Source organism: Silurus aristotelis (genome assembly GCF_946808225.1).
Source record: "Silurus aristotelis genome assembly, chromosome: 27".
Lineage (NCBI taxonomy): Eukaryota > Metazoa > Chordata > Actinopteri > Siluriformes > Siluridae > Silurus > Silurus aristotelis.
Genome location: NC_139600.1, coordinates 9,783,647 through 9,810,662, shown reverse-complemented (window position 1 = coordinate 9,810,662; position 27,016 = coordinate 9,783,647). Strand labels below are relative to the sequence as shown.

The window sequence follows — 27,016 nt, the reverse complement described above, 5'->3', positions numbered from 1 at the left end:
AATGATCCTCAACCTGAAGGACGGGTCATCCATGGCACGCTGATGGAATCCTTGTTCAAATGACATTAGGATCGCCTCGACTGTTCTGTATGGCACACGGACAATAGCAGCAATGTGGTGGATTGTTCTCATACAATCATCATGCACAAGTTGCTGAATGGTTTCAGAATTTTCTGGAGTTGAGCTTGTCGAAGGTCATTTAGATCTCATGTTGTTTTCCAGTGATGTTATTCTGCTCTTGAAGCATGCATGCCACTCGAAACACTTCGACTGACTCATTTCAGCATCGCAGTAAACTTGTAGGATCAGATAAAATGTCTCTCTGGCAGATTTTCCCAGTTTCACGCAGAATTTCACATTTGCTGTTTTTTTAACTTGCTGTTCATGATGAAATCGCAGACATGGCAACACACATGGTCAGAATAACACCAGTTAGCACCATTAGTCTTAAAACTTTTTGATACCACCTCGTGAGATTCCATTAAGGGCATAGAAGTATGCTTAAGAGTGACCTTTGTGGGTGATTTGGTTGGAAGCAGCTGATATTTAATAGGAATCAAGGTCTAAAGAGATTCAACTTGTGAACTTTTCCTCCTCAGGGACAAAACCAGAGTCCTTTAGGTTATTTGTTTAAATGTACTCAGGTCTGGGTAACTGTCTTGAATTTGGAATATATTTGCCCTTTAACTTCATCTCTTATTTACAAGCCAAGCTCGAAACATGATCTAAAGCATGGTCATTCATATTCATCTATTTTCAGTAACAGATTTATTCCAGTCAGACATTTACTGGATCCTGAGAAGCAAGAACACAACCTTGATGGGATGCCAATCCATTGAAAGGCACCTTACACACCTTCACACTTATGTGCAATTTAGAGTCACCCATCCACCTTCTGGGACATGGGAGAAAAATTGTGAACAAAGCCACGCAAGCATATTTTTATTGTTCAGAGAGACCAGAAATGTGAGAGACAAATGGTGTGTGTGCATATGTGTTGTTTGCTTATGCTCCTTTGCCTATATCAGCTGTCCATGACACTTTAAGTTCTTCAAAATCAGTGCTCCTTCATCAAGATCCTTAAGCATCACTTTCCCGAACTGCTTACCCCAGTGAGAAATTAACTCATTGAAAGATTCGGTCCATAAGTCATCTGTGTAGATGTCATTATAGCTTAAATTCTTCAGCAGCCCTCCCGGGGTTCAAGCAGATGGGATGATCTGTTAATGATCCACTAATGCTAGTGTCAACCTAATGGAATAGTTTAGCTTATTCTGTCACTCAGACATGCGCACTCTCACAAGAGCAGTGAAGTCAATGTAGTGTTACGCACACACACACACACACACACACACACACACACACACACACACACACACACACACACACACTCTAATGCACACGGACACTAAAATCAATGAAGTGTGATCTGCACAAACAAGACTATTAAGTCAATAATATGCCCAGTCAGCATTAATTGAATCAAAGAATAGACGTCCGGTGCATTTTCCCATTCTAAAATCAAACTGTGGACACGCACTGGGTGCTTTATTGAGGGATGAGGCAAATTGGCTACAGGAATAATTATATAAGTAGAATAATTTGTGCACACTCAAATATCGGAAATGTCTTTAAAATGCTATGTACATTAAATTACGTAGTGTGTCGCTCCTTGCTGTATTTGCTTATTTGCATTGACTAAGAGTAAAATCTTTCTTTCGTCATCCCCTGCTATTTTGTAAATCACTCCCTCTCCATAGGGACACCTCATCAGAGGTCATTCTCTCCCTCCGTCTAACAGTTTCAGCAGTGAAAAAGACAGAAATAAAGCGCTGACATCGGCAAAGGAGACAAGGGAGGGAAAACAAATCTCTCTTGCCTTGCTAACACACCTGAGGCTTAAAAGGATGTAAGTTTGTAGTTGTGGTGTCTAACTGCTACCCCTAGCTACATCCATGTCCAATCTTCTTAAGTGTTAACAGGACAATCCAGAGAGATTTGAAGCTATTTTGTTGTACGAGCCTATTTCATGCTGTGTGTGTGTGTGTGTGTGTGTGTGTGTGTGTGTGTGTGTGTGTGTGTGTGTGTGTGTGTGTGTATGGAATGTAAAAGCACAGTCCTCACTATTTCCTCTTTTTTTACTTCTCCTCACTATCTTCTTCATTCAATTCTTCTTCTTTTTCTGACCTCTCTCTCTTATCCTGCAATTTTCTCTCATCCCCTCTCCTTCTTTTCTTGCTCTATCTTTCTTTTGATGTCCCAACAGGTCGGCAGTTGACAATCTTTAACAGCCAGGCGTCCATAAAAATCGGCGGTGGTGAAAAAGGCCGCAACTTCCAGGGTCAGATCTCAGGCCTGTACTACAACGGCTTGCAGGTCCTAAAGTTAGCGGCTGAGGGAGACCCGAATGTGCAAGTGCAGGGCAACCTGCGTCTCGTGGGCGAAGTGCCCTCTGTCCTCACCACAGACACCACGTCCACCACGCCACTTGCAGACATGTCCACCACTATTATGGAGACCACTACGACCATGGCCACCACCACTACCCGCAAGCAGCGCTCACCCACCATGAGAGACACTGTCACACAGGTAAGGTCTAAAAAAAAAAGGGTCAGCACTACACGCCATGTAATAAGGGGTAATTTTCCTCCTCTCTGGATTTAAATGATTATTATTACTACTGTAGGAAAAAATCTAGACTTCTTGTGGTAAGTATATAGTTGCTATTATTAGAAGGGGAAGAAAGAAGGTAAGAGTTAGATAAGGAGTAAGAAATTGTGTAGATACGCCAACAAATGCAAACATGTCCATCTAACCGATTATTTACGCTTTATCTACGGTTGTTCGTTTGAAATGTACCTTTCATTCCTTTTCTCTCTTCTACTGCCTTTGCCTGGGGCAGTGCGAAAGCAAAAATCTGCAACATTTGCCCAAATTGAATAAAGGCAGGAAGGAACTTAATTATCCCAAACAAGCATTAGAAAAAGCGCTCAAGTGTGAAGTGGCCATTAGCCTCTGCCACACAAGTGTTCATTCAAAAGGACAAAGACGTAACCATGCCCATCCCTTTAAATTCATCATTATCGTTTTATGCCATACAATGCAATTATTTAGAGCAGGGGAATGCATTGGCAGTCATAACAATGCTCATAGAAAAAAAACAAAAAAGGTCAGTATTTATTTCTCGCTCATTGTGAAGGGGACTTTCTGAATACAAAACGCAAAAAAGGATTTATTTGTAAGGGTGCATAATGATAAGCTGATTATTGATTATGAAATAAAGTATGCACAAAACCAGCATTCATTAGCTGCGGTAATCAGCTGTGTTAATATGGTCGTTTGAATATTCAAATACACAATGATTAATCTAGCCTAATGTATTTATTCAAAGTTTATTCTTTAAGTAAAGAAATAATTCAAGCTCAAATAAGCTTATTTACAACATTAGGTACCACAAATCATCTATTAAAAACTTGTGAATTACTGTTTCTAAGGAATAAAGCACTTCAGAACATGCTGACAAGCTGATTTTTTTCCTCAATAGTAACATGTTGTTATATCATTAGTAGTTTTATGCATTAACGATATATCATATTGCATTATAGTTCATTTTCTTCTTTTGAAGGACAACTTCCAACGGATCCAGGACAATCAGTCACTAACGTGTATGAAAGATATCCAAAGTTTAATGACAAAGAAAATGCATTTAGAGACCTCCGTGATGACTATGAGAACATTTGCTTATCAGTACATGGTGAACAAGTACATTGTTGAAGGTCATACCTAAAGATATGACAGTTGCAGCATGTCAATATGCCAAAAAAAGATAAGTCATCACACACACTAGGCAAATTACTCATGGTAGAATAACTGAATAAGTGATTTGGAATATTATCTAACAGATGACTCTTATTGAAATATGGCTTTAAATCATATTTCACCCTGCAATTCTGGTGGTGTGAAATTCTTCAATGGCAGTTCACAACTATTTGAAAAAGGATTGTTTAGATAGACAAGCTCGCTTTGTGCACAGGGGCATTGCCATGCTAGAGCAGGTTTGGGTTTCTCACTTCAGCTGACTGAGCTTTGGATATATGATTTGGGTCACTGTTTGGTTGTATGGTGAGGTTGGAAGTCGCAGTTAGTCGCAGTCCAGATTGTACTGCAAGGTGTTAAATTATGGAATGGTAGCCATGTTGGTTTAGTTTTCCCTTCATTCAGAATAAATATCCAACCTTCCCTGCACCAAAACAACTTGAGCTTCCACCTCCATGTTTGACTGTGGGGGTGAAACTTAAATAAGTTCTTCTATTAGAGCCAAAAAAATTTAAATTAGGACTGTCCAATCAGAACTTTTACCCAGTCATTCATTGTTCAGTGTTTTTGCTTTGAACCTAGTTGTTTGCATTTAAACAAAAGGAACATGTGTCTCCAAAACCATAGAAGACTGTTTCCAAATTGATGACAGGCACGGTATATTTATTAGATTTGTACATTACTGTAACTCATTACCAATTTTATGATATTTTAATCAATACTCATAGTAATGTAACCATATATATATATATAAAGGGATTTCAAAGATGTAATGTAGCTGTATGAAAAAGAAAAGTGGCGGTATTTAGCATCAGTCGCTTTTCTGACAGATAACATCCTTAACATTATTGGCAATTAAATATTCAGACGATCAAGTGTCCACACTTTTTTCCAATGGAATGCTATCAAAGCGGGTCATTCCAATTGGGCACAACATATGGGAAAGAAACGATCTCGCTCTGAAACAGATGTCTGATTCATCTATTACGACCAGAAGGAGTGGATAAAAACCAGATATGTTCCAATTTTAGTTTTAAAATAATGAACAATAGACAAAGAGAACTAGAGCTGAGTTAGAGAAACAGCATAAACCCCATTAGAAATAGCATTCGTTTCAATAGCAAACTCCCCGTCGACTACCAGGTATATTTTGTGGTATTCATTTTGTGGTGACAAGTTTGTATTAAGATTTTTTTTAAATCATGGTTCTATTAAAAACACAAAAGCTGCATGTATGCATTTTCCTGTATACATTCACCTAAATCTCGAAGCGCTTTGATTTATTATTTTCAGCAATACCTGTCGTTGGCAGTGTGTTAGATTAAGTAGGTTGGAACACAGGAGGAGGTGATTTCATTGTAACTATAAATACATCAGATGAACTGATGTTCCTCTCCTGCTTCTACAAGAAAACAGCAAACAGCTGCCTAAGTGAGGCAGACAGACTCGGAGTGAGACAGAGAAGAAGAGCTTCAATCATACCTGTCTTTATGGCTGAATAAAAGTGCAGAGATTGAGAGGCATCACATGCCTTTGATCTTGATGTCTAACACTTTGATGGTTAAATAAAACATCGATTGTACTCTTTGATGTTTTTCCGCTCCGACTCCGAACCGGTGAGCAAAGCTACGCTGACGATGCTGACAAACAGAATAGTGTTTTCCTGTATGATGAAACCGTTGCAAAAATATATTATTTTTTAAAAACACAGTGGAGCAGTAATATACAGTAAACCTTTTAATAAAAAAAGTTTATTAGTAGAGCCCATTTACCAATTTTTTACTGAATTTATGTGTAAGCATTGGGATAAACTAAATTCAAATTTTCTGCTAGATTTAGACAATTTCCTACTCATATGTAACGTAGGTTGAGAAAAACCAATCACCCATAAATGACCATGCATGCGCAGAGAATCATCTAACGACTCCCACAAATCTCTTTAAAATGCAAAGTTCACAACAAGCTAAACGCATCATGATGTCTAAATGTGTTTCCAGTGATGCTGCTTAAACATGTTTACTAATATAGTTGCACACTTACTCACAAACTCTTTTTCTTCATTCTTAAACCTGGCAATATACAGTGTGGGGCACACTGAAACTGAGCAATCAGATGGGAAGGGTCTTAGTAAAAGAAGTGCTTTATGGCAAAGTAGCTGGACAGAAGGCGTTTCTCGGTGCAAACCTCATGGAAGCCTGCTTGGGCCGTTTGCTTCTGTTTAGCCACTTATCCATAAAGCCCAGATCTATCTATCTATCTATCTATCTATCTATCTATCTATCTATCTATCTATCTATCTATCTATCTATCTATCTATCTATCTATCTATCTATCTATCTATCTATCTATCTATCTATCTATCCAACTGTCTATCTATCTGTCTGTTTGTCTGTCTGTCTGTCTGTCTGTCTGTCTGTCTGTCTGTCTGTCTGTCTGTCTGTCTATCTATCTATCTATCTATCTATCTATCTATCTATCTATCTAAATGAACCTTGGATATACTTTGGAGTAGTCAATGTGCAGTTTGTATAGCAGTATAGATTTACTGTCCTCTGAAAATCTAGTGCTGGCTTAATCCTCTGAAGCATGGAATTTACCAGCGCTGCACAGGTTGTTGCTGGGATCCTCTTTCACTCCTCCATAATGACATCACATAGCTGCTGGATGTGAGACACATGGTGCTGCTTTGCCTTCTGGATGCCCCACATGTGCTTAATAGAGTTTAGGACTGGAGACTTACTTGGCCACTCCATCACCTTCACCGAGGCAGTTGTCATCTTGGCAGTGTGTTTTGGGTCGTTTTTAGCCCCAGACTATGATGATACCACTAAGATGCTTGACTGTAAGCAAGACACAATTTTAATGGTAGTCCTCACCAGGGTGTCCTTGTCCACCACACATGCTAGACAAGTTTATCTTGTTCCCATTAGACCACTGGACATGGTTTCAGTAATTTATGCTATTAGGCAGGTTGTCTTTAGTAAACTGTTTGCAGGCTTTCTTGTAAACCAGCTACAGAAGATTCTTCCTTCTGGGATGACATCATGCAAACCGACTTGTTGCAGTGTGTGGCGTGCGGTCTGAGCACTGACAAGCAGACCTTCCGCTTCTGCAACCTCTAAAGTAATGCTGCAGCACTCAAGCTGCTGTTTTTTGAAGCAGCTTCTGCACCTGATGCACAGCACGAGCACTCAACTTCTTTGATGGACTCTTGAGAGTTCTGTTCAGAGTGGAAACCGTCTTGGAAAACCTCTGTATGAACCTGGTCACTGTACTGTAACTCGGTTTCAGGGTGTTACTGATCTTCTTATAGCCTCGGCATCTTTGTAGAGAGCAACAATTCTAATTCTCAAATCCTCAGAGTTCTTTACCATGAGGTGCCATGTTGAATATCCAGTGGTCAATATGAGAGAATTGTACTCAAAGCACCAAATATTAACTGCTCTAATACAAGAAACAAAAATTTGTATGGTCCTGTCAAGCAGACAAAAACATGAAGATGATGAATGGGACATATGGCTTTGCATGGTTACGCAACATACAGCTGTTATGACTTAGGGTGTACTCACTTTTGTTTCCAGTTATTTTGACAATAATGGCTGTATGTTGAGTTCTTTTCAGATGGACAGTGAATCTGAACTGCTATACAAGCTGCACATTGATATATATATATATATATACAGTGAGGAAAATAAGTATTTGAACACGCTGCTATTTTGCAAGATCTCCCACTTAGAAATCATGGAGGGGTCTGAAATTTTCATCGTAGGTGCATATCCACTGTGAGAGACATAATCTAAAAAAAAATCCAGAAATCACAATATATGATTTTTAAACTATTTATTTGTATGATACAGCTGCAAATAAGTATTTGAACACCTGTCTATCAGCTAGAATTCTGACCCTCAAAGACCTGTTAGTCTGCCTTTAAAATGTCCACCTCCACTACATTTATTATCCTAAATTAGATGCACCTGTTTGAGGTCGTTAGCTGCATAAAGACACCTGTCCACCCCATACAATCAGTAAGAATCCAACTACTAACATGGCCAAGACCAAAGAGCTGTCCAAAGACACTAGAGACAAAATTGTACACCTCCACAAGGCTGGAAAGGGCTACGGGGAAATTGCCAAGCAGCTTGGTGAAAAAAGGTCCACTGTTGGAGCAATCATTAGAAAATGGAAGAAGCTAAACATGACTGTCAGTCTCCCTCGGACTGGGGCTCCATGCAAGATCTCACCTTGTGGGGTCTCAATGATCCTAAGGAAGGTAAGAAATCAGCCCAGAACTACACAGGAGAAGTTGGTCAATGACCTGAAAAGAGCTGGGACCACCGTTTCCAAGGTTACTGTTGGTAATACACTAAGACGTCATGGTTTGAAATCATGCTTGGCACGGAAGGTTCCTCTGCTTAAACCAGCACATGTCCAGGCACATCTTAAGTTTGCCAATGACTATTTGGATGATCCAGAGGAGTCATGGGAGAAAGTCATGTGGTCAGATGAGACCAAAATAGAACTTTTGGGTCATAATTCCAATAAACGTGTTTGGAGGAAGAAGAATGATGAGTACCATCCAAAGAACACCATCCCTACTGTGAAGCATGGGGGTGGTAGCATCATGCTTTGGGGGTGTTTTCCTGCACATGGGACAGGGTGACTGCACTGTATTAAGGAGAGGATGACCGGGGCCTTGTATTGCGAGATTTTGGGGAACAACCTCCTTCCCTCATTTAGAGCATTGAAGATAGGTCGAGGCTGGGTCTTCCAACATGACAATGACCCGAAGCACACAGCCAGGATAACCAAGGAGTGTCTCTGTAAGAAGCATATCAAGGTTCTGGCGTGGCCTAGCCAGTCTCCAGACCTAAACCCAATAGAGAATCTTTGGAGGGAGCTCAAACTCCGTGTTTCTCAGCGACAGGCCCGAAACCTGACTGATCCAGAGAAGATCTGTGTGGAGGAGTGGGCCAAAATCCCTCCTGCAGTGTGTACAAACCTGGTGAAAAACTACAGGAAACGTTTGACCTCTGTAATTGCAAACAAAGGCTACTGTACCAAATATTAACATTGACTTTCTCAGGTGTTCAAATACTTATTTGCAGCTGTATCATACAAATAAATAGTTAAAAAAATCATACATTGTGATTTCTGGGGGTTTTTTTTTTAGATTATGTCTCTCACAGTGGACATGCACCTACGATGACAATTTCAGACCCCTCCATGATTTCTAAGTGGGAGACTTGCAAAATAGCAGGGTGTTCAAATACTTATTTTCCTCACTGTATATATATATATATATATATATATATATATATATATATATATATATATATATATATATATATATATATATATATATATATAAAAGACATCCACAACATCGTTTCTTTGCTTAGATATAAAAAATAAAAAAAATGATAATAAATATATTGTTGTTTTTTTTTATGGTTCTTCTTCTTCTTCTTCTTCTTTTTCTTCTTCTTCTTTTTCGTTTTATTGGCAGTTTAAATTTTTAAGTAGTGCATTACAGCTATCTACCATGGTAATGGATCAGAGAAATATATCCCTATTCCTCAGACCAAAAATTCGACATGATGCACAGCAAAAGTTCTGTTTGGTTTCCCGATGATTAACGTAATTTAAAATGCCATAATTACTTCAAAACGATTAGAAGAATATTTGGTCTTCATGCTCTATGTTTAGAATGATTTCACTGATAAAAAACAAAAATTATCTATATTTGTTTATGTTGATTAAAGTATTTAAATCTTGAAAAGTATTCATTTAAGGTACATTTAGAAGAGAATAAAATGTGCAAATAAGCTGTGATTAATCATGATTTTTTTTGTCACTTGACAGCCCTTAAATATGTATATATAGACATGAAATAAAAGACTTTTACAGCCATATGTTTCTTTTCAAAACTGTAACTACAAAGTTGGAGGCTTAGTCTTAATTGTGGAATAGATTTAGGATGTGGAAGCATCATATTCTCTCTTCATTTGAGTTAAGAGATCTAGCTCCAGCATAAAATTCCCCTGAGCACAATGTGAGCACCATGCTTATAGGTTTACATGAATTAGAGTGGAAGGTCTTCAGTGGCTTGCTGTAAAGCAATACCTTAACCGTATTGAATACCCCAGGCCTTCTCATCCTACAGCAGTACCTTTATTAATGATTCTAGTATTCCCTTGTGGATAGATAACCTTGTGAATGAATAAGCACAAATCTCCACATCCACATTCCAAAATCTTGTAAAACATCTTACTAGAAGAGATTATTTTAACAGCAAATGGGGATTAAAAAATGAATGGGATGTTCAAAATAATTGAGAATAATGAGAATATTGATATATAATGAGAATAAGATATATAATGAGAATATTGAGTTTTGTGTCTAAACACTTGTCCATATCCAGTTTCATAAACCATTATCTGTATTGTGCTTTTTGCACCATGCAAAATCACTGATAAAAATTTGGACCATAATTGTAAATTCGTTCACAACCCAAGTTGTACAGGTTGTGGCCTCCACTTTCTCTTTGTTTTAAAATTTACTACATGCCAAAATAATACAATTCTGAAAAGAATATAATAGTATAAAAATAGAAAAAATAGGAATAATAAAAAAAATTTGCGATGTCATTTTAGTTCATTAATTCATTTTAACGGCACTAATTTTATTAACACGCAAATAACGCAGCGCATATTTGTGTGACCATGTTTAATTACAAATATAAATAATTAAATATAAAAGAGACTAAATTAAAACCTTTACTCAGATATAAAAAAAAATAAACTATAAAAATAAAAATATTTTTTCTTCACTAAACATTTGTTTTACTGATGTGCCAAGTCTCAAATCAGCACCAAAATCCTCCATGATGCACACATCCGGCAATTAAAACCATCCGTGTGGAAACATAGCAAAAGTTCGGTTTGGTGTCCTGATGATTTCATGTTGGTTATAGTTGTAAAAACTTACAAATTACTAATTTAAGGTACATTTAGAACAGATAAAAATGTGCCATTAAGTTGCAAATAATCATGATTAAGTATTTTAAACAATTGACATTCCTATTATATATCTAATATATTATAAAAATATAACCCATAAGGTTAATTCAAACAAACAGGAAGTGGCTGAAACAAGGTATCTACTTTTTAGTTCGAAAGAGTTTAGTTTGAGATGTTTTTCTTAGAAGCTCAAAATCTGTAGCTGTCATTTTGATCTTTCAAATGAATCTGCAATGTCTGCACTTTATTATTAGCACCTAAATGGTGGTGAATTTATGCATAAAAATACATTTCCTTTTATATATCAAAATGCTAGCATGAATTATCTTATGAAAATGAAGATGCGAAAGCTACTGTAGCTCAGAATCATTGCTATTTTTGCAAGTCTAGACCTTTAATCATGGATAAAACCTTGTTTTTTTTTACACACTACGAAGAATTTCTGTCTGAAGTCTGCCTCAGAATATATGAACCTATTTTGTTAATTATAAGTAAATTGAACAAAGCATTACTGGCAAAAAATAATTAATTTCCATTATTTGTCAAATCTGTGGATTTGGAGGAAACAACATTGCTTAAAAGGAAATTTTAAAAGCCCAAATGAAATTAGTAACAAGTTCAAAAGGTGTTCACTAAGGAAATAGTGAAATGCCCATTCATAAAAGTGTTAGCCCTCTAAAAGAGTAATTGCCCAAGAAATAAGGGGAACTAGTTAATTATGATAATTTCAGATAGTTTTAAATAAAAGAAGTAAAGAAAGAAATGAAAGAAGAGCAACCACTTTTAAAACCTTCAGGTTTTAATGAAAATAGGACTGCATACTCAATAGAACTGATTTAATACCAGGAGTCCATGATACGCCTCATGCTCATGAACCTCATGCCACCGTAGTCCCTGAAGCTTCTGTACTCTCCAGGCCTGAAGTACCACATCCTGCCTCTGTAGTGGGGCTGCTCATACATGAGCCAGTGACCGTCCATCACATTGCAGGACATGCAGCCGCTGGACCAGTGGTAGCGATCCATGAAGGAATCACAGTCATCCATCACCTCATTCATCTGTCCCATGAAGTTGTCCTTCTCATAGATCCTCATTCTGTAGGATCCTCTGTGCTGTTTTGGAAATGTAAGAGTCAGTACACCAGGAAATACACCATAAATCCTAAATTTAGACTGAAATGAAGTGGAGAACTAATAACATACCATGGGGATCATGCGGCAGGACCTGATGCAGTTGTTGCCCCAGCCCCACATGTTCATGTAGTCAGCGTACTCGCCCCTTTTCATGAAATACTGGTTTCCCATGTAGTTGGTGCGGTCGTAGACCATCCAGCAGCCGCTCTCCACCCTGCAGGAGTGGCAGCGGCTCATGTAAGAGTGAATATCAGAACAATCACTGGTGCACTCATAGGAGCGCCCCATGAAGTTCTTGTCCTCATAGAAGATCACCTGTTTAAGCAAAAAGGGCAAATCCAATATTAATGAATCACAACAATATAATTGCTAAGGCTTGTCTTGATGATTACCTTTCCCATGATGGCTGTTTTGGTTTGTTCAAGCTGTTTCTAACTGGTGAACTGACATCCTGGCTGGTTTAACCCTTGCATTTATATTAGACCAAGACTAAAGAACTTGTGCCTCCTATTGTAAAAACTCATGACCAAGCAACCTAGCACAGAGGCCCATAGAGGGCTAAAAAGCTTTCAGTGCATTTTCTATGTGATACAGTCTCCGGAAGTTTCCATTGGCAAGTCAGTAGTTTCAAATGAAAAGCATTGTTTAACTATTTAAATGGCATTGGCAGCACCTACATTATGTCAATCTTTGTTTTAATCAGTAATGGTATGTTCTGCTGAATTGTACCTATCTAGCAGAATTATTTGTTTGCAAAATAGGAACATTAAATTTTTTAATTAACAAGAATATATATGGCAACTACAGCATATGTATCAGCTGAAGGTTTGATTGTCTAAGGACACTTTCTCACCCCCTAGTCCCGAATTGACAAATTGAAATAGCAAAAAATGAAATAGCTGAAATTTGCTAAGGGCAAATGAGCATTTTGTAGAATACTGCATGGTACATTGCACATTTGGCTGCACATAAAATATTTTCATGGGCCTAAGCAAATGTGTGTGTCAATTAAAATGTAAATGTTTAACATTTAAGGTACTGTTGTCATCTCAATGCATTTTCCTAAAAAAAAAAAAAAGCAGTGCTGTTTTTATATTCTTAAATGAGTGACTTTTTGTTTCTTGAATATTAGATAAAACAATTGAAGAGAAAGTTGTCTATATACAATGCTGTATTAAAAATTGTCTATCTATCTATCTATCTATCTATCTATCTATCTATCTATCTATCTATCTGTCTGTCTGTCTGTCTGTCTGTCTGTCTGTCTGTCTGTCTGTCTGTCTGTCTGTCTGTCTGTCTGTCTGTCTATTTATCTAGACTAGGCCTTAGTCTATCTACCTTAGTCAATCCACCTCTCAATACCATCCTTTTCATGCCACCGCTGTAGAAACCATCAATATTATAGAGAAACACTGTATAACACAGACAGGCATCTCATGTAGCAAGAATGAATGACATTACTAAAGCAAGAAACCCACAAACACAAAGTCTCCACTCACTGCAGCCACAGCTGCACCACCCACATACATCATCTGTAGCAGAAGCATCAATATTTACCTCATTATATGACCCCAGGTTTTCCATGTATATTTGTGAATTTTTTCAGTGCAATCTGGTTTTCCTGGGGATTTGAAATAAAGGCAGAATGTGTGTTTTTGCACAAAAGTAAAAAACTAAAGTATAAATGGTTTACGAAAAAGCTTAACTACTGTCTTGAAAATGTTGTCAACCAAATCCATTTTTACTCCTCAGTCAGACATTGTGGAATGAAAAAAAACCAGCTATTAAATCCACACAAATATGTTTGAGCTTGTGCAGTTTGCAGCAGATGCGGTTTGAGTGCTGATTAGTACACGCTCTGACCATCCAATCAAAGGACATGTTAGATGCCTTCTAGGGGGCCTTGGAGAAAGCAAATTGCAGTCTGATTGGTTAAAGCAACAGCTTCAAGCTACATAAATTCGACTCAATTGGGGGCCTGCAGTGTTCAAAGTGCAGAGAAGACCTTGCTCACACTGACGGCCCACCACTTTCTCTGCTTTTTCTCTTTCAGAACACAGATGATTTGCTAGTAGCATCAGCAGAATGTCCGAGCGATGATGAGGATTTAGAGGAGTGTGAGCCTGGCGGTGAGTATATTTTTCTGAATTGGGGTGTATTCATGGAGATTAATGGGACACACACATTAATTAAAGTCTGTGGTTTTATAAATACAGCTGTGATTGGTCAGTAGTGTTGCCATTATGTTATACAGGTTATGCATGTAATTGTTTCCTGACCTCATGGGCCAGAGTATTTATTATAATCTAAAAATGAATGTCGACCAACTGAGAACAGCCAAGATAAAGTCTATTACACTATAAGATCTCAGCCCTTCGCACATGTATCGTTCTTTAGGTACATCTAATTCATTAGGCTAAACAAAAAATAAATATAAAAACCTAAACAGCAGTAGTCATGTGTACATAAAACATGTGTAAAGATATTCCTTTTGTCAACATGAGGACATCCATTAAGTAATTAATCCTTATTCTATTTGTGAGATCTTCAGATGCAAATCTCTGTGATACGTCTTTTTAGTTTACTGATTCATTTGTTATATTTGGTATTTTTATTAACAACGATGGGCTTTCCTGAGCATTAATCTGTTACTTAGTGAAGACTTGTTAGAGTTTTATAAGGAATCATAGTAGCTACTATGATATTGGGTAGTTGGGAGTAGGAGTATTACACACACACACACACACACACACACACACACACACACACACACACACACACACACACATACACACCATTATACTGCAACAGAACTGGGGTTTGGCCCCTCCAAGCACTTTTCCATGAAAAATCTGATAAAAAAGTATTAATAATAATTTTCATTAATTTAATTTTCAAGTACAACAATAGCTATTTTTGTTACTTATTATAATCTTATTATAAGATTACTTAACAGGACCAAGGCCAGAGGCATCTATTACAGAATTGTCATAAAATGCAATATTATTGTTGTCAATAATAATAATAATAATAATAATGAATAAATTACAATATTTTTAAGACTTTCTAATTTTAGATTTATTAAATTCGAAGGCAAAACATCTTGCTGTTCCTGAGACAATCACCTTATGTTCATTTTTTAAGTTGTATATTAAGTTTCGAGTTTGAAAATAAAGTTGAAGCTTGTTTGTTAATTTCAGCCAATGTTTCCTTATGTGACATATTCACAATGTAAAAAAGGTTGTTTCTCAGGAATGTTGTCACTGCCTTTTTGACAACTTAGCGATCAAATTTGTCTACAGATTGTGAAGAAAATATCCCTCATATCAAACATCTGCTAAACATGTTTTGTTCAAATTGCTGTCAGAATTCTTTACTCCAAATTAAATAATAACTGGACAAAGTTAATTGGAAAAGAAATTTTAAATAATCTGATTTAGTAAAAATATTAAGATGGCCAACTTATAATTAGACATTTTTTTCATAACATTTGCCACTTTTCAGCCAATTATCTGAATGAATCATCATAAATTGTTCTGATTCATTTTGGTACTTATTTGTGAATTATAACACTATAACATATAATAATGTGCATTATGGACAAATGCTAGATTGAAATCAATCATTATTGTTAAGATTTGCTTTATAATGCAGTTATCCAGCTTTTGGTAATGAATAATTTTTGTGAATAATTTTACGGTGACGTAAAACAGCAGGTATAATTGTTTGTAAAAACAATACAAAACATTCTAAGGGTTGCCACTGAATCTCAGTGGAAGCAATTGTAGTAGAAGATACACAATTATATTTTATACTATATCAACTATATTATTATGGTACAATTATTTTTTCAAGTAATGTAAAAGTAAATGACTAGTAATAGAAATTAAAACTAGTTAAACAATAAAATTAAAATATATATTTATATTTTTATCTGTTTTTGTTGAAGGTTTAGGAAGATATAATGGTAAAGTTTTCCATATGTTTCAGTGGTATTTGTTTTTCATGTGGCTTTAAGGGGCAATATCACAGTCTATTGAGAATCCGCCATGCTAATCAATGGTTACTGGGTTACTGATCAGAAGGTCGGGGGTTCAAGCCCCAGTATCACCAACCTTCACCAGTGGTGCTGCGGTTTGACCAGAGATTCTGTCTTTTTTCATAAAGTTAGGGCAAATCTCAAACGCCATTCTATACCATACTGTATATTTCTCTATTCTACTTACATAGCAGTGTAAAGTGTATATATTGTATCATACACTGATCTCAGATTCAAGCAAAAAGTTTAATATATCATTAAGTATTAAGATATCATTAGTCATATACATCACTATTGTGGATTTTATTGCATTGAACGTTTGTTCACATAATGATTAATTCAGTTATTCAACCCCAAAGAGAGAGAGAAAAGGGTGCAGAGAAAAGGGTGGGCAACATGCAATTTCAGCTTTAAACACTGCTGATCATTGACATGTGTGTCTTCTTGTGTTGTGCCTGAGGAAACAGGGATTTGTTTTTTTTGTTTAGTTTTTTTATTGCAGTGGAAGGATAGAGGAGGAAATGCATTGTGCTGCATTGTGATGATGATCTTGGGGTCTTGTGAAACGTCTCATGGACCTTCACGTCTCAGAGTTTTATCTCATTGGGCTAATTAATCTCTGCCCTTGTTAGACATCCCTAATTACATCAACTAATGAAGCCTGGCTTCTGGTTTTCTCCTTCCTAATGAGCCAGCAACACAATGCAGTAAAACACAAACAGTGGATTCCTTCAGACACACTCATAAACATACACACTATTTACATATAGTCCAAAATAATTGATTTATTGTTGGCTCATAATTCAATAGGAAAAAGGTAACTATAGTGGAGCTTTCAACAAAATCTTCTTCTTCTTCTTTTTCTTTCGGCTGCTCCCATTAGGGGTCGCCACAGCGGATCATCCGTCTCCATACCACCCTGTCCTCTATATCTGCCTCTTTTACACCAACTACCTGCATGTCTTCCCTCACCACATCCATGAACCTCCTCCTTGGCCTTCCTCTTTTCCTCCTACCTGGTGGCTCCATCTTCAGCATTTTTCTACCAATATAATTCACGTCCCTTCTCTGCACATGTCCAAACCATCTCAATCTCGCCTCCCTCACCTTGTCACCACAACATCCTACATGTGCTGTCCCTCTAATAAACTCATTTCTAATCTTGTCCATCCTCGTCACTCCCAACGAAAACCTCAACATCTTCAGCTCTGCTACCTCCAGCTCCACCTCCTGTCTTTTACTCAATGCCACTGTCTCTAATCCATACAACATCGCAGGTCTCACCACAGTCCTATAAACTTTCCCTTTCATTCTTGCAGATACTCTTCTATCACAAATCACTCCTGTCACTCTTCTCCACCCACTCCACCCTGCCTGCACTCTTTTCTTTACTTCCCTAACACACTCTCCATTACTTTGCACTGTTGACCCCAGGTACCTGAACTCCTCCACCTTCTTCACCTCTTCACCCTGCAACCGCATCACTCCACTGCCCTCCCTCTCATTCACACACATGTACTCTGTCTTACTCCTACTGACTTTCATTCCCCTTCTCTCCAGCGCATATCTCCACCTCTCCAGGCTCTTCTCAACCTGCTCTCTACTCTCACCACAAATCACAATATCATCTGCAAACATCATAGTCCAGGGAGACTCCTGTCTGACCTCGTCCGTCAACCTGTCCATCACCACTGCAAACAGGAAAGGGCTCAGGGCCGATCCTTGATGTAGTCCAACCTTCACCCTGAACCAGTCTGTCGTACCTACTGCACACTTTACTGCCGTCACACTGTCCTCATACATGTCCTGCACCCCCCTCAAATACTTCTCTGACACACCTGACTTCCTCATACAATACCACAACTCCTCTCTCGGCACCCTGTCGTACGCTTTCTCTAAATCCACAAATACACAATGCAGCTCCTTCTGTCCTTCTCTATACTTCTCCATCAACATCCTCAAAGCAAATAAGGCATCTGTGGTGCTCTTCCTCGGCATGAAACCATACTGTTGCTCACAGATGGTCACCTCTTCTCTCAGCCTGGCTTCCACTACTCTTTCCCATAACTTCATGGTGTGACTGATCAACTTAATTCCCCTGTAGTTACTGCAGGTTTGCACATCTCCCTTATGCTTAAAGATCGGTACCAGCACACTCCTTCTCCATTCCTCAGGCATCCTCTCCCCTTCCAGAATCCTGTTAAACAATCTGGTTAAAAACTCCACTGCCATCTCTCCTAAACATCTCCACGCTTCTACCGGTATGTCATCTGGTCCAACCGACTTTCCATTCTTCATCCTCTTAATCGCTGCTCTCACTTCCTCCTTACTAATCCTATCTACATCCTGCTTCACCAACTCCACATCCTCCAACCTTCTCTCTCTCTGATTTTCCTCATTCATCAGCTGCTCAAAATACTCCCTCCATCTTCTCAACACACTCTCCTCACTAGTCAACACATTTCCCTCTCCATCCTTTATTGCTCTAACTTGCAGTACATCCTTCCCAGCTCGGTCCCTCTGCTTGGCCAATCGGTATAAATCCTTTTCTCCTTCCTTAGTGTCCAACCTCTTATACAGTTCCTCATATGCCTTTTCCTTGGCTTTCGCCACATCCCTTTTAACCTGCTGCCGCATCTCCTTGTACTCCTGCCTACTTTTCTCATCACTCTGTCGATCCCACTTCTGTTTTGCCAATCTCTTTCCCCTAATGCTCTCCTGCACTTCCTCATTCCACCACCACGTCTCCTTGTCTTGCTTTCTATTTCCAGATGTCACACCAAGTACTTTTCTAGCTGCCTCCCTCATCACTCCTGCGGTAGTTGCCCAATCATCCGGCACCTCTTTACCACCACCAAGCCCCTGTCTGACCTCTTCCCTGAACCTCACACTACACTCTTCCTCCTTCAGTTTCCACCATCTTATTCTTCTTTCAAACCTTACTTTCCTCCTCTTCTTCTTCGCCTCCAAAACCATCCTACAGACCACCATTCGATGCTGTCTAGCTACACTGTCCCCCGCCAACACCTTACAGTCTCCAATCTCCTTCAGGTTGCATCTCCTACACAGAAGATAATCCACCTGTGTGCACCTTCCTCCACTCTTATATGTCACCCTATGATCCTCCTTCTTCTTAAAATACGTGTTCACCACTGCCATTTCCATCCTTTTAGCAAAATCTACCACCATCTGCCCTTCCACATTCCTCTCCTTAAAACCATACCTACCCATCACCTCCTCATCACCTCTGTTCCCTTCACCTACATGCCCATTAAAGTCTGCCCCAATCACCAATCGTTCTTTCCTAGGTACACCATCTACCACTTCATCTAATTCACTCCAGAATCTTTCCTTCTCCTCCATCTCACAGCCAACTTGTGGAGCATAGGCACTGATGACATTTATCATCATCCCTTCAACTTCCACCTTCACGATCATCACCCTATCAGAAACTCTCTTCACCTCCACTACACTCTTACTGTACTCTTCCTTCAGAATCACCCCTACACCATTTCTCTTCCCATCCACACCATGATAAAACAGTTTAAACCCACCTCCAATGTTCCTGGCCTTACTCCCTTTCCACTTGGTCTCCTGAACACACAACACATCTACCTTTCTCCTCTCCATCATATCAGCTATCTCTCTCCCTTTACCCGTCATAGTACCAACATTTAAAGTACCAACCCGAACCTCTACTCTCCTACACTGCTCCTTTTCCTGCCGTCTCTGTAGACGCCTTCCTCCTCTCCTTCTCCTCCTTCGGCCAACAGTAGCCCAATTTCCACCGGTACCCTGTCGGCTAACGATACCTGTGGCGGTCGTTGTTAACCCGGGCCTCGACCGATCCGGTATGAAATTCTCATTTGTGATCCGCATATTTGATTTGGCACATGTTTTACGCTGGATGCCCTTCCTAACGCAACCCTCCCCATTTACCCGGGCTTGGGACCGGCACTAAGAGTACACTGGCTTGTGCCCCCCTAATGGCTGGGTTAGCTTTCAACAAAATAGTAACTCATATTTTATAGGTCTCGAGTCCAGATTTGTTAGACATGTACACATCTAAGAATATAAAAGTTCTCTCCTCGGTATTTACGCTAGGTTTTCTTTTGTTTTTATGTTTGAAAACCTTATTTTTTTTTTATTCATACCATAACTATGTGTGAGCTTGGAATATGTTTTTTTTGTTTGTTGGTTTTATATCAACGGGTGCCAATAATTCTGTAGTTGACAGTAGACAGTAAAATTTACAGATGTGAACTGTTCCATCATCTTTCCGCTTCTGTTTAGCTCTGATTTGATTTCCTGGCAGGCATGTATAGAGCACGCATGTTTTATTGACATCATAACATTTTATTGCATGGATAGAGTACCAGGCCCTTCTGTGTTTTACTCTATTGAGTAGCAGATGTCCTTATTTTTTGGCCTACTGACACTTTTCTCCCAGGCTCCCAGCAATACTTCAAAGCACGCACATTCACATGAACTATCAAGCTAATATCATGATGGATTCCAACCTATATGGAAATTCGGTTCATTAATGTAGAACTTTGTTTATGCATATGACAGGAAAGGGAAGAGATGGCAATACGTGTAGTGAGACAATAATGTCTGATATTTTGCCTACCTCTAATGAAGACGGATTGAACAATAAAACCGAATGTGTTACCAGTACATGTTTTAAAGTGGCCTGAACGGAGGCAGAAGATGATACATCACCTGTGAATGAAAGACAATCAAATCATCAAATACACTCACAAACAGCAAGAGCAATCGTCTGCTTAATGGGCCTTTACACCAAATATTATTCTGTTGTATGAATCCATTGTTAGTTTAATGTTTTATTTATTCAAGATCTAGAAGCTGCTTAACGCTCGGCTTAAAATATTAACTAAAACACTATAACATGCTATAAAAAGAGGAGTATATGGACTTTTTTCCATTTCAAGCAAAGCAGTAAAATAAAGCAACAGCAGGCTATAAACTCTCACAGTCATAAACGAATCGATTAGGGTAGAACAGTAAAACATTTTTGATTAGAGAGCTTTCCCTAAGAGCATCACAGCACCATTATAACTAACCCTAAACCTCCATGCTCATTTTCTTTAAATGCACATTGTGCACTGAAGACCTTGTGGCAAAATGTTAATTGGTACTCAATGAACAAACAGCACTTGCTGAATCATCTGTTTGGGCTTTTTATTATTTTTTTTTTTATCTGACAGATTTTTTTTTGTTTGGTATGCATGTAAAAGGACGTTCCTCTAATGAGCTGTGGAGACTTTGCTAGAATAACATTTAGAAGTGTAGTGTTAAATTGAAGGAATGAGTGATATCGCAGTTTCACTCTGATGTAATTACTCAAACAAAAAAATGCTTATGGATGACTTACGATTAAATGAAATAGTGCTGGGCCAATTATTTCGGTCAAGTGAAATTACAAGAAGACCTCGCTTATATTGAATGTGAAATATGGCAGTTCAATCTTAATTTAAATGTACATTTGATTTAGAGTATTTTTTTTGTGCCTTTATTTACATTTGTAAGTGAACAGGGTTGAAATTCTCGTAGCTTGCATTTGTATACAAGACTATATATATATATATATATATATATATATATATATATATATATATATATATATATATATATATATATACAGTGCAACCTCAATACTCCTGGGGGTCTATGACCCCTCACGAGTAACAAAAAATAGCGAAGTTTTCACTCTCTCCTTTTGATGGTTCCTTTTTCAAGGGACATGATCTGTACTGTAAACTCAACAAAATTAGTGAATTACTTATTTACTACTTCAAATAAATATTAGAATAATAATAGTTTTTAAACAATTTTCATGTAATTTATTAGTACAAACTGTGTTTTTAAATGTTACTCCGAACCTTTGAGCCACTCGCGGCTTCTCGCAAACTATCAGATATTTCTTGAGTTACCCAGTCGGGTTCCAAAAAAAAAAAAAAAAAGTTGCAAACTATCGAGATCGTTAGTGTTAAGGTCGCAGGTATCAAGGTTCCACTGTGTATTTGATATATATTTGTGTGTGTGTGTGTGTGTGTGTGTGTGTGTGTGTGTGTGTGTGTGTGTGTGTGTGTGTGTGTGTGTGTGTGTGTGCTCAATATAGCTGCAAAACTTCAACAATTTGTAGCTTTTAAATCTCTTGTAAATGTTCGAAGCATTTTATGATAGGGGAAATTCTGTAGATTTCAGTCACCAGTGATATATGGCTAAGCTGATGAGGTGTAACAACTTGTCAGATGTTGTTTAAGCTAAATTCTGGAAAACAGCCAAAGAATTACCAAGAAACTATTATCTGATTAAATTTCTAAAATCAGTGAGCTTTTTTAAATGATTAAATGATGTAATAAAAAGATATTAATTAAAAGAATCCTTCCAACTGAGCATAAAGTAGTCAGATATTATAGGCTTGTGTTAAAATGCAAAAATAGATTTTAACAAAACCTTTTATGGCTGCATGTCATAAACGTTTCCATGTGAAAGAAACATTTTATGAAACTAGACAATATGTTGCATCATATGGACATGCATCATATATAACAAACTCAGTTCTTAGTACCTCCTGACTGAAACAAAATTGCTGATGTCTTTATATCATAACCAATAATAAAATTCAATATAAAAGCAAACTCAGCCGCGCACATTCTCTCTCTTACGTAGTTAATTATCTTTGTTTACCTGTGTAATAGCTGCTCTGTTTCAGCAGTAACTATTGTTGAACCTGTTGATCCTAAATTCAAGTAGCACATAGCGGCAGATACAAACGATAAGAGAAAAAAGATCAACAGCACAGACAGATTTATGAAAGAAACTAATATAAACAAAAGAGAGGAAAGAAAAATAGGCCATTGCAGGTTATTGATACATGAAAGAATAGAAAGGCGGTCTTTTTTTTTGGCCTGGAAATCCCTCGTTTTTACACCTTGAGGACAGAGCAAGAGAGAATTTCTATTTTATCAGTCATTAGTGTTTGATGCAGAAGAATTTTGCCTTTGAATAACATTATTAGTGTCTGTCAGTAGGTCCCAGGTTAAGCCTTAGACCTGTAGTAACATTTATTCTCTAAATGTGTGGCATCATGTGTACTTGTGCTTTATAATACAGTATTTTATATATTTCTTTACATAATATGGAGGATGTTTTTTGTGTGTATTTTTTTTATCAATTTTTTTATATTGGATCAAGTTGGATCAGTTGTTTTTTCCCTTCCAAATCTTTCCTCATTAAAATTGTGTAGTATCTGTATAAAAATGGTAGTGTATTAAAACCTATTCTTTAGTCAAGACTTCAAATCACAGAAAAACAAAGCAAAATTTAAAATCATGAAGGTATTATTTATCTTTACTCCAGTAATGTTTAAAACCACATCCCAAATTAAACTAGTCTTAGAAGTACAAATTACATTGTGGATGCCAAATTTGAATGAAAGCAATATTATTGGGAATATAATTACTAAGATTAATATGCAACTGCTTTAAGAGTAGGTTTTCGAGGTTTTTTCTTTTGTGCTTCACTGGCTTTTTTTGTTCATTTAAAAAAGTTTTTAGTTAATAGTACTGTCATACTGTCTACTGTGTGTGCTCAGTAGAACTCTCAGTCTTGTTTGAATATTAAAAAACATGTATACCTTCTTAGTAGATAGTGAGTTCTTAGATGAAATGTCATTTCACTTGAAAGCTCAAAGCTTTATGAAATGTAATGAGCATACGCTGTACCATCGGTGTACTTTTTACATTTTTTATACATTCGATTGCAACCTTTATTCCATTATCAGATTTTAATTAGGCTAGCTGAACACCATAAATTATTCAGTGTTTTTTCCATTTCCAGTCCATTTTTGTTGATCCTCAACCATTCTAATAACCATTAGAACCACATTCTAATAACCATCTTCCTTAACCAAACGCAAACCGTGAAACATGAATCTATAAATATTTTTTTTATTGAATTTGTTAAAAAATTTAACGTTTATTAGTAGTAGTAGTACAAGTGCTATAGAACAAGACAAAATATTAATGTAAATTATTTTACAATTTACATATCACAGTTGCTTTTATGGCAAACTTTCACTGCAGAGTTTAACCATTAACACAATATGTATAAATAATAACAGAACCAGTTTGCTGGAATCGGATCTTAGTTCCCGTGAAGGAAAATTGAAATTTCGCAGCATGTAAGATATTAGATATATTTGTGTGCCTTCAACTTTGTGGAGATTAGAAAATGACCACATTTGGTCCATGTGGGAATTTGATAGTCAGGTGTCTACAATCTTTTGGCCACATAGTATATATATATTTTTTTGTTATAATGAATGTAATTTAAAATTAGCTAATACAGCCATTGGTCAATCTGGAATTTGCTATTATTTATTAATTATCATATACTTGTGTCAAAATGTTCAAAATATCCAATATTTATCTATGTTATGCACATTTGAGGCTTTCTAAAGTTGGTTTATAGGTCCATTCCTTTCATATTTTTGTACCAGACTAGAGAACTATCTATCCTTTCTGGCACATATGAAGCTAATATTACTTTCCAAAGCTCACAAAGGGAGCTGGGGTGGATGTGTTGCATTCTTTTTTTTCTTTTTTATTATTATTAATATGGGTGCAATGTTCTTCAGAGTCTAGCCATGACCCCGCTCTTCATTCCCTTTATATCCTATATGTAATCAGTACAGCGTCAGATACTGTCCAAATAATTTCACACTCCTTTTTTGATAGCGATGTGTTCATGGAATATAGCATAATGCTGTTATAAAAAAATAATAACCACTCAACATGGAGTAAATTACTGCTGATACTCCAATGTTAATTATTTCATTACACTGTGTGTTCGTCATTACTTTTATTAATATTGTTGTAATATCAATGCAGGTTACATTTTTTTTACTCACTTACAAAGCTTGTAATATGCCAGAAATGACAGCTTGTTGTGTTAACAAGAAAGTGGAAAGCCCAAATTCCTCTGTTTCCATAGACTTTCTTGGTATGAGTTGCAAAGTGCGACAATAGGAGACTTAATCTAAAAATGTGAAATAAACATCTCACATAAAAGGAACATATGGCAATGATAACACACCACATTGTGTTTATATATATATATATATATATATATATATATATAATGTTGATGCAAATAGCACAAACTACTTTTATTGTTATAGGAATATATCCAACTTCTGGTTCTGACCAGTGATTGAGAATGCATCAAAGCAGTCTTATATAATACACATAACCAGTATCTTGGTTGTTCTGAGTGTTTCTGCATTACCCTGGTATCTGGCAATATTTTATGATTTAAAACTAACAAGGGTTTAATGGGACATTACTGACTACCAGCTGTTTTTTCTTCAGAGCTCAACTACACATTCAGGGAAATCTGTTTATATTGCGTCCTAAGGCTGAAGGTCCTTTTACTGTTTCACATTGTATCTCTGTCTGTTTGAAGTCTTGCTCAGTACTCATGCGTGCTTCTTTGAGAAATCAATCTGAGTTATCATTTAAACCAGTGTTTAGGTGCTGCACCACTCACATGGCAGGAAGGCCATTCTTAGGGTGTGTCAAAGCCATCATTGTGGCCACAACCTAGATCTCTTTCAAAAAATAGTGAGATATATATTTTTAATTTTTTTATTTTACAGCATATAATTAATTAGAGGCTGTGTTATTTCTTCACTTGCACTGCATCAGTGGTCGTGAAAAAAATTTATTGGTGGCCATGTCTTATTACAACATAGCAACACTACCACCTCATAGACCCCTTGGTTTTTTGTTAGACAGTTTTTTTTTTTTTAACAAAGATTTTTTTACATTTATATAAATGAAAGCTATTGTCCTTGGTATCACTCGAATGGCTTTTTTTAAACATAAAATCCATACACAATGTATTTAATAGAATTGTCTAAACAGTAAAATAATTTGCTAACCTCCAATAGTCTCTGATAAAATGGATTCTTATTCCTTATCTCAAAAGGCCAATTTTCTGAATTATTGAATGCTTCAACCATATAATTGGAGACTATCTGTGAAAAACTAATCCCTTAAGTACTGGATTATAATTTTTTTTTTTTTTTGTATTAATTCATCTGCCTAAGCAGTGGATAAATGTTCTGTATCTCATTCACATAATACTGTCTTATATTGGCTGTGATTTCTGGGAATTAAGCAAATAGTGCCTTCAGCCTTAAGGCACAATGATGCAACAGTACAACTTACACACAACTTCACAACTATTAAAACATTAGCGTATCTAGTCTACATTATTGGTTTTGGGATGGGTGTGTGTGTGTGTGTGTGTGTGTGTGTGTGTGTGTGTGTGTGTGTGTGTGTGTGTGTTACAGATGAGGGAGGGTTTAATCCAAAATTGAGAAATGTATGAAATAATGTTTTTTCAAGTATTTACAACCTGCCTTTGTTAATTGCTATGTTTTTGTTCTCCTTTGTGGGTTTGCAAAATATTAAAGCATTATAGATATAATCATGTATAACAAAGGACTGTATTTTGGGGGGAAACATTTTGATGTCAAGGGCATGGTGGGGTAAAACATTTCCCTGCACATGGGTGTCATTTCCATTGGTATTAATACACCTTATCAAATTTCAGAAAAAGCAAAAAACTAAAAGCAAAACTGCCATTGAAAATATTTGCATTATTCTTAGAATTTAATGAACACATTAAATGTCTGGTCCATAAAATAAGTGTATTGGAACAAGAATTGTTGACAAGATGAAACTGCATTGGGGATTGAATGTTAATGATATATTTCATGAAATTGTTGTTATTTTTTAGTGTGGGACTATGAATTACAAATTATTCCAAATATCCTAGCCTTACTTTGAAAGATTTGCATATAAATTGTAATAATTAGAGGAAACCCTCTCCAGTCATCATAATGTCTTTCGGGAGGAGGGATTATACTTTATAATCGCACAGAAAAAAACAAACAAAAAAAACACCTAATGGCA

General features: G+C 37.0%; 2 protein-coding genes across 13 annotated transcripts in view; one reads left to right on the top strand and one right to left on the bottom strand.

The window, feature by feature from the left end:
• nrxn2b (neurexin 2b) overlaps positions 1-27,016 on the top strand; it is a 664,725-nt gene that overhangs the window by 634,366 nt on the left and 3,343 nt on the right. For all 12 annotated transcript variants that reach the window (XM_083532478.1, XM_083532485.1, XM_083532477.1 and 9 more), the window contains 2 exons: positions 2,267-2,589; positions 14,022-14,097. In XM_083532478.1, coding sequence (XP_083388604.1) covers positions 2,267-2,589; positions 14,022-14,097 — 399 coding nt within the window. The remainder of the gene's footprint in view (positions 1-2,266; positions 2,590-14,021; positions 14,098-27,016) is intronic.
• Positions 11,617-12,442, bottom strand: LOC310721207 (gamma-crystallin M2-like). The gene is made up of 3 exons (XM_083532620.1): positions 12,361-12,442; positions 12,038-12,283; positions 11,617-11,947 (listed from the first exon to the last, which is right to left on the bottom strand). The coding sequence occupies exons 1-3, from the start codon at positions 12,367-12,369 to the stop codon at positions 11,672-11,674; spliced, it is 531 nt and encodes a 176-aa protein (XP_083388746.1). The 5' UTR covers positions 12,370-12,442; the 3' UTR covers positions 11,617-11,671.

Coding starts and splice junctions, on each gene's coding strand:
- LOC310721207 (XM_083532620.1), bottom strand. Junction 11,948..12,037: donor CCTGCCGCATGATCCCCATG/GTATGTTATTAG, acceptor TTTCCAAAACAG/CACAGAGGATCCTACAGAAT.